The sequence below is a fragment of the Mirounga angustirostris genome, unplaced genomic scaffold, assembly GCF_029215605.1.
Source record: "Mirounga angustirostris isolate CCGP_5_RB_7025 unplaced genomic scaffold, mMirAng1.0.hap1 SCAF_6, whole genome shotgun sequence".
Classification (NCBI taxonomy): Eukaryota; Metazoa; Chordata; class Mammalia; order Carnivora; family Phocidae; genus Mirounga; species Mirounga angustirostris.
Genome location: NW_026991714.1, coordinates 20686407 through 20695650, shown reverse-complemented (window position 1 = coordinate 20695650; position 9244 = coordinate 20686407). Strand labels below are relative to the sequence as shown.

The following is a 9244-nucleotide window of genomic DNA, read 5'->3' as shown; positions in this document are numbered from 1 at the left end:
CCTCAAATATTTATTCTGTGTTATAATAGCCCTTTGCTGATTGAGAAGAATTACAGTTGATACTCATTTTCATGTCATACAGCATAGATTTATAGGCGTTTTATTTATTTATTTTTTATTATTTAAAAAAAATTTTTTTAAAGATTTTTATTTATTTGAGAGAGAGAGAATGAGAGAGAGCACATGAGAGGGGGGAGGGTCGGAGGGAGAAGCAGACTCCTTGCAGAGCAGGGAGCCCGATGCGGGATTCGATCCAGGGACTCCGGGATCATGACCTGAGCCGAAGGCAGTCGCTTAACCAACTGAGCCACCCAGGCGCCCAGATTTATAGGCGTTTTAAAATAGTAATGCTATTTCAGTCAAATCTGAGACCAGAGAAACACTTTTCATAGTAAAACTAGAAATCTTGAACAATATTTTCCTATAGTTAATTCTTTGGCAAAATGATATTAATATTTTTATGTATTTTATTCTTCATAAAAAATATAGAATATTTATCCATCTGTATGGAACGTTTATATGCTATACTATGTGCTAAACAAAACAAGTGAAATAGATATGAGTTGCTTCTTCTGTAATCTAACAAACTCTAAGAAACTGTTACGACAAGACAGATAAAGACCGTCTTTTGCTGGAAAAATAACTTCATTATGTCTTTGAAAAAAGCATAGATTTATAAGAATTTAGTTTATATTTGGATTTATTGATTATCAGGACCATGATAAATTCACATTGTGAGGAAACAGTACTTAAAATATAGGAACCAAATTTTCTAACCTCACGTCAATATAAGAATAAATGAAGAATTTTATACATTCTTTTTTTTTTAAGATTTTATTTATTTATTTGACAGAGAGAGACACAGCAAGAGAGGGAACACAAGCAGGGTGAGTGGGAGAGGGAGAAGCAGGCCTCCCGCGGAGCAGGGAGCCCGATGTGGGGCTCGATCCCAGGACCCTGGGATCATGACCTGAGCCGAAGGCAAACGCTTAACGACTGAGCCACCCAGGCGCCCCAAGAATTTTATACATTCTTAATAGCTTAGAATCATCAGAAATTTTCACATAAAGAAGATATTTGTGCTATAGAAGTTTAATTATGAATATAATAGGAAAATTTTGCAGATAAAATATCTCTCAAGAACATATCTTTTTATATTGCTCATTATATTGGACCATTGATTGTACTTCACATACTAAGTTTGTCTACTAATTGAAGTTATTATGAGCACTCCATCTATATAATACACTCATACTAGAGACAACTCATATAGGTACAATTTTTAAAGAACTGATCTGCGCATTATGACAGCAAAATTTCATTAATAAGAAAACATCCATTAGTTGACTACTGCAGTAAAAAACTTTATAATATTGGTGTCATGAAGACCTTCCTTTTTCTATATGTTAACTGAGCTACATAGGCATGCCATAAATTGTGTTTTTCATGTTATAACTATTCTAGAGTCCATCCCTTTGGGGATCTGTTTCTCTTTGAGAACTAGAACAAATTAATTTGTAGTTTGTTTTCTTTTATTTCATTCCTATTCTATTTCTGATTGTGTGTGTGTGTGTTAATTAAAACAACAAAGCCAGCACTTTCAAAACACCATCTTCAATTTAAACTTTTGAGTGGTAGTTAGGAATTGTTGTTGGGCTGAATAGTCTTCAAAAGTTTCTGGTACATTTCTGACTTTACAAATCTGGGATAGGAATCCCTTTCCATGTGCATATACACTATCCTTTGAGCCTCTTCAAAACACGTTTGAGTGGGTTCTTGAATATTCCTGACGATAGTTTCTCTTGTTGAACTGTCAATGTTAATCTGAAAAATGAAATTACATGTAGAGCATAAGTAAGTATAATTGAAGATAGAAACCATAATGGAAAATTTAATTTTTCCCCCCCTCCTTTTTTTTTTTTTTTTTACTGGAAAAGGGTAATTTTGTCTGAAATTTCATAGATATCTAAAAAGACTTTTAAGAGACAAACTTTGCTTCTTAATAACTAAACATCCACCTGCCTATCCCAGATTCAAAAACAAAACAAAACAGAAAACACAGAGCCCAAGACCAGGGAAATCTCAGAAACCATTGCTTACTTAGGCAGATGCAACTGGTTTGTTAGTGGAGTCTACAAACAAGGAAGTTTATGAGATGAAGGTCTCTTTTAAGGAAAAGGGAAGTTGGTGCTATTTTAAAGTTTATCTTTCTTAGTAGTCATGAATGTTGGTTTCACTGAATATGCCCTGAAAAGGGAAGAGAGTGAAGAGAGGTGGAGAAATAAAGGAGAGAAGTGGTTATTTCAATAAACCAAGTATTTTCCAGATAAGAGTTTTGAGGAACAAGTCAATAACATAGGACTGTCCTGCATGATAGGAATCTCTATGTCATGGTCTACCTTTATCCCCTTGACAAGAATTTTCATTTCTTATTCTCTATCCACCAGGAGGGGTCCCAATGTGTCATGCACTCATGACTCTTTATTTTCTTTAGGCCACTGTAAATGATTGGCTGTAATATCAGTGTGAATGTTTGCCGGATTTGCTGTTTTGGAACTGAGGTGAGCAGTGAGTATGTTGCAAAGGCATAGACTTTCCCCAAACCACTGGGGTTGTCAATATGCCAATGTATGGTATCTGTAGTTCCTTCTAGCAAAGTCGATTCTTCTTACAAGGACTTCTTCTCCTTTTCCTTTTTTTTTTTTTTTTTTTAAAGAAACTTTCCCAGGAATTAAGATAATTTAATGAGAAGAGGTTCTGGAGCCAGACAGGCGTAACTTTGAATCCTAACTCTCTCACTTATCTGCTATGTGACACTGAACAAGCTAATTAACTTCTCAGATTCTCAGGCTTCTTATCTGTAAAATAAGGTCAACAATACTGACTTTGTAGCATAGTGGGAGATACTGGATATGAAGTGCCTGGCACATGTCTGTGCTTGAGAGATACTAGCATCCTCCCCAGGACGTACTGATTTCCACTAGCCGTCACTGTCACATAGTTACCTCTCTAGGGGACTGTGGCTGGATGTAAATCTTATAAAGCTTTTTTGCCCTAGAAATTCTGCTCCGCCGTGAGGCAATTTTCTTATAGGTTTCACATGCCATCCAGAATTTAATATTCTCGTCACTATGCTCCATCTTTAAGTACGCTGCATAGACTACTGGACCATCTAAAAGTAATGGAGAAATCAGTTTATTTTCATGGGTCAAAATCATTAAAAATGTGAACAATATTTAATGCAGGTTAAAACTAAAGTCTGAATTAAAGCTCCCAAATTATTCAACAAGTGTATATTATATAATGATACACACACACACACACACACCCCACATCACACTTAGATCTATACATCTGAAGCATGTTTTGACAATGCCAGTCAGTGGTGTGGTCATCCCTTCATTCCTTCCTTCTGACTCAAGGAAAATGGTCACTGATGTGGGTAGCTTTGGGGTAGGAGAAGTCACAGGGACTCAGAAACAGGACTTAAGTTACATCAGTGGACAGAGCTTTGGTCATGAAACTGACATGAAAAATCTAAGCCCTCCAGCCAAACTGGAGGGTCAGAACCAGGTTTAGAATCTCAACTGGCAGGTCAAGGTTGAAAGAAAAATATCCAAGTCAGGTAGAAGTAATAAATTGATCAGGTTATACAGCCAGGGGTGTTTCTCAATATCCAATCAGAGCAGGAGAACATGGATGGAGGAAAAGTTCAACTTCATATTCATGCCTTATGGTTCAAACTAGAAACGAAGGACCAGGCAAAGAATGGAATTCAGATGGGGTGTTGGAAACTATCTCAAAATCGAGAACAGGACAGTGGGGATGTGCAGCACGACCATCAAATGACACTTGATGCCAGAGATGGTCATCCGTAGTTTTGGTCTTAAGCTGCATTTTTGGAGTGGGTAGATAAGGACATACATGTGAAAAGAGCTTTTCTGATTGAAGCACTATTTTGTAGAAGAGGGTTAGGCAAGCTCTCACAAATCTAACACATTAATGCGAATCTTTGGGAGGGCCAAATATTCTCAGTATTGAAGATGAGCACTCTCAGAACTTCTTTTGGTGACTGGAAAGTCTCTTAGCATATCTGAGAAATTGAATTGCTAAATGATGAAACAATGTAACTTTTAATTGATAGTAATAGAAGTGTGTGGGTAGGCACATTGAATATGTGACCAAGCATAGGATTTTGATTTACAGTATTTTATTCAGTATTATTAACTGCCATAAGAAATAATGGTAATCAGACAGAATAGCCATATAAAATCACATTTTCCTAGATCTTCACATCAGAGATTAGGCTGAGTTTTCTAGCACCAGAAAGCTGTAACTCCTTGGCTTCTACTGGCCCCGTCAGCAGTGATACAAAAATAAAGACAGCAATTAAGATATTTTTCTTCAAGAAAAAAACTCAAAAAGAGGCAGATCCCCTCTAAAGAGGATTAGGGCTGGGGAAAACTGGCAATTTGCAAGAAATGTGCCATCATGGGAATACACAAAATTAGAGCATGTCTCATTCATATCATGTAAATCTAGCCGTCATGACATTGGGTGGGAAATGGTTTGAAAGGAACATCACTTGAGTTGAGAGGACAGAAGAGATGGAGATAGAGCATGTATAACAATGTAACATAGGAAATGATATGGATTAGATATTTCTGCCCAATGGGGAATATATTTTATCTTAGATTTCAAACAAGAAGTTTATTTTCACACCTAAGTAACTTTAAGATGTGCCTTGCCTTATCACAGGCACAGAAAGCTGAGGCCAGAGACAATGCCTGTAACAAGTGGAGCTCCTATTAGAGGAATAGCATGGAAAGGCAAACCAAAAAACAAAACAAATCAGAACAGAAAGACATTTCTAGCTTAATAAGTAAAGCTGGAAGCCAATAATTTGCAGTGTGTGTTGAAATAAATGGAGTTCTATCTAAGAAAATAAAAAGCAATTTGATATACTTTGTACTTAGTAGAATTTTGACAGTGCTTCATGAGGAACAGAAAATAAGAGTCCTAAAAGAAAGAAATGAGCTATGGAACAGGGAAAAAAATGAGATACCAGATAAAATCTATAGATCCTAGAATGAGACTCAGCTACCAGGCTACTTGGATGGGTTGAGTAGATGGGTGGGTGCGGGCGAAGGAGATGACGTGGAAACCAATATTAGATTCTATGTTATAGTATTCTGAATTTATGTTTATATTTATGTTTATCTTAACTGTATAGTAAAATCTTTAGAGATTCTCATTTCAGAACCTGCCTGCATCTGTATCAGCCTTCTCTAACTTCTCTCCTGATTGAGTGGAGGAAGGATCTTGTGGGGCTGGCCAAATGGTTCAACAATTCTCAATATACCCAAGTCCTTTGCTCATGAAGACATACATGCATTGCTGTTGATATTTTATAAGATACTTGATATGGTAGATTGTAGTATTGATTTTAGTTACTTCCTGCCCTTCTTATAGGATTACACTTTCATGTCCCATTTATATCAGCCTTGCCCATTGGACTTGTTTTAGCCAATGAAATACATGCAAAGTACCATATACGGGTGCAAGCGAAGATTTTAAGCAGAAGGTTTAAGCAGGTAGTCTGCCATTGTACTTCCAACCAGTCATGCAAAGGACACATTCTGGAAAAGAACTGCTCCTTTTGTCTGAAGGTCAGAATGAAGGTATGAAATAGAGCTGGAGCTGAACCTAGTCATTGCGTGACATGAACAAGAAATCAATCTTTCTTGTAAATTAGTGGAATTTGACTGTGGTGGGTTTTTAAAAAATTTTTTATTGTTATATTAATCACCATACATCATTAGTTTTTGATGTAGTGTTCCATGATTCATTGTTTGCGTATAACACCCAGTGCTCCATGCAGAGTGTGCCCTCTTTAATACCAATCACCAGGCTAACCCATCCTCCCACCCCCCTCCCCTCTAGAACCCTCAGTCTGTTTTTCAGAGTCCATCATCTCTCATGGTTTGTCTCCCCCTCTGATTTCCCCCCCTTCATTCTTCCCCTCCTGCTACCTTCTTCTTCTTCTTCTTTTTAAACATATTATATTATTTGTTTCAGAGGTACAGATCTGTGAATTGTGCAAGAGTGTTGAATCACAGATCTGTACTTCTGAAACAAATAATACAATATATGAATGTGGTGTTTTATTGCATCATAGCCTGACCTGCACCCGAAAGCCAACCTGGACCACTTGAACCTCTTTGATATTTCAGGGAAGATTCTGGTGCCCAGAATCAGTAGACTCACATGGCTGGTATGTTTTACAGAATTTTTATGTTAGTCAAGTAAGCAGCTGAAGACGCATTTGTATAAAAGTGTTCCAGGAATCTGGGTAATTATTAAAATTGGAACTGAATTGCTCTATTGAGACTTTCTACTGACTCAGACAACAAGTAAATTTAAAGGTGGGAAAGCCTTTTCCAAATCAGACAGTGTGGCTCAGAGTAGCCCATTCTGAATTTGTAAATTCCTGAGCATTACACTCCAGACACCGTGATTCTGCTTGAGCAGAGTAAATAAGGAGAAACAACAGAATTACTCATTAAATTGAGAAGATGGAAAAAATAGGTGCATGTTTTTTTCTTAAGAAGGAGAGTGATAGTGAGAATTTTTGCATCCATGTTCATCAGGGATATTGGCCTGTAATTCTCCTTTTTGATGGGGTCTTTGTCTGGTTTTGGGATCAAGGTAATGGTGGCCTCATAAAACGAGTTTGGAAGTTTTCCTTCCATTTCTATTTTTTGGAACACTTTCAGAAGAATAGGTATTAATTCTTCTTTAAATGTTTGGTAGAATTCCCCTGGGAAGCCATCTGGCCCTGGGCTCTTGTTTGTTGGGAGATTTTTGATGACTGCTTCAATTTCCTTAGTGGTTATAGGTCTGTTCAGGTTTTCTGTTTCTTCCTGGTTCAGATTTGGTAGTTGATACATCTCTAGGAATGCATCCATATCTTCCAGATTATCTAATTTGCTGGCATATAGTTGCTCGTAATATGTTCTTATAATTGTTTGTATTTCTTTGGTGTTGGTTGTGATCTCTCCTCTTTTGTTCATGATTTTATTTATTTGGGTCATTTCTCTTTTCTTTTTGATAAGTCTGGCCAGAGGGCATGTATCGAATGGAGCACTGGGTGTTATATGCAAACAATGAATCATGGAACACTACATCAAAAACTAATGATGTAATCTATGGTGATTAACATAACATAATAAAATAAAATTTAAAAAAAGAAGGAGAGTGGTGCTTTTGGGACTCTCTAGCATGTTCTTTTCAAGCTAGTCACTGAAATTAGTATTTCTGTGACACACAAGATGACACATGTCAGTATCTTGATGCAGAAGGCAAACGTGACATTCCTCTTGGCTGAGTCAGAACAGTGGCCCATCTGCTCCAGGATTGTTTTCTGCAAGGGGATAAAGCTTACACCATAAATTAAATCCTAACGTTTTGCTATGTTGCAGTCTTTCATCAGAAATGTGCCTAAAACAATTTTAAATTTATTTTATTTTCAATCTGTACCGCTTGGGATAATAAATTCCATAATTGTACTAGCCTTTACATGAAGTTTTAAAGTAAATCTGCTTTATTGACATTCTCTAGTTTGGCTCCTATGATATTAAACATTTATGATTTTTCTCTTAACTTCTTTTTGCTGTGTTATTATAAAAATAACAAAGTACTATGAGTTGTTTTTATTTTTTTATTTTTTTGAGTTGTTTTTAAATACAGAAAATTTCTAATAAAGATAATAATGATTGTTTACAATTTGATATATTTCCCTTTATTCTTTCAGTCCTTTGTTAATGTTTAACTTTCTATCTAAGTAGTATTCATTCATCTACACAAACACAGATACACATATATTTATATGTGGCATTATACTGTGAAAGCAATTTTGTGTCACTCTTTCAATTAATATGTAGAAACACTTTCTCCTTTTTATTTTTAAGGGTTACATAGTAGTCCATTCAAGGCTACCCTATATTATATTTAGCTACCTTGCTATCATTGAATATTTATATTATTTCCCATTTTTATGTTGTAAATTATCCTAAATATTTGGTGTATAAATCTTTGCATCTGTAATTATTTTCTTAGAATTAATTTAAAGGAGTGGAATTCCTAGGTTGACAGATGTAGTGTTTTGGGGGACTCTTGATACTTGTAAAATTGCTTTCAGAAAGATCTCATTACTTTTCATTACGAACAGCTGTGTCAATGTGTCTGCTCACTCTATCCTTTCAATCTGATGGGGGTAAAACCAGTGACTTGTAATTGTTTAATTTGGGATGTTTAAAATATTAATGCCCAAACATTTTTTCTTTCTTACTGACCATATCTTTTCTTTCTCTGAATTTCAAATCATTTGACATTTTTTTTGCATTGTTAGTGTTTTCTGGATTTTTTCAGATCTCTTTATATATTAAAGACACAATCTGTTATATTTATTGCATTATCTTCTGTTCTCTTTTTACATATTATTTTTGTTTATGGTTTTTGAGAAATATATGTAAACCATCTAATCTGAAAAAGCTTCAGTTCATCTATCTGACCTGCTTTCAATCTTTTTTGCACTTTTATCAGAGAAAAATCTCGAAAGCAAAAATCTGGCCACAACCCTTTATTTATAACCTTTCAACCTTTTTCCATTATTGCCCTCATAAAAAAAGCCAGACCTTGGCAGTGGCTACAAGGTCCATTAGGATAAGGTGCTCTCTACCTTTCTAGCCTCTTCCCTTGTCACTTCTGGAAATATTCTTTGTTTGTGTCTTGCTCCTGGCCAAGCCGTGTGCCACCCTCATGCTACTGTATATGCAGTTCCTTCTGTGAGGGGGGCTCTGTACTCTGATCTAGGACTCAGGTGAAGCATCTCAGTTTCTGGAAAAATTTCTAACACTCCCCTCCCCCAACCAAATAAGTGTTTCCTGTCTGTTGACAAATAGCACCTAGTCCACCTTATTATAATTACAATTCCATCTCACCCTGCATCACAGTCGGTTCTATCTATCGGTTTGCTTTTGATTACTGTCCCACTCCCGGGCTCACACCTGGCGAATTAGGACCGCAGGCCCATCGTCATCCGCCCAGGACCTGCGCCGCCTGATACACAGCATGTACTGACTAGGCAAATGTCTGTCAATCCAGGCTTTTGGATTCCTCATGCTTCTACGTTTGGGAGTGATTCTCCGTAAGTCTTGAAAAGTGAAGAAGCAGGCCATAACTG

General features: G+C 36.4%; 1 protein-coding gene across 9 annotated transcripts in view; it reads right to left on the bottom strand.

Annotated features, from left to right (window-relative positions):
* Window positions 1–728: 728 nt before the first annotated feature.
* Window positions 729–9244, bottom strand: part of RGS13 (regulator of G protein signaling 13) — a 69917-nt gene continuing 61401 nt past the window's right edge. For 4 of the 9 annotated variants that reach the window (XM_064593879.1, XM_064593880.1, XM_064593883.1 and 1 more), the window contains 2 exons: window positions 3006–3172; window positions 730–1824 (listed from right to left, as the gene is read on the bottom strand). In XM_064593879.1, the coding sequence (XP_064449949.1) occupies window positions 1639–1824; window positions 3006–3172 (353 nt within the window). In that variant the 3' untranslated portion in view covers window positions 730–1638. Of the gene's footprint in view, window positions 1825–3005; window positions 3173–9244 lie in introns of all 9 variants that reach the window. The other 5 variants (XM_064593876.1, XM_064593878.1, XM_064593877.1 and 2 more) reach the window with 2 other exon arrangements.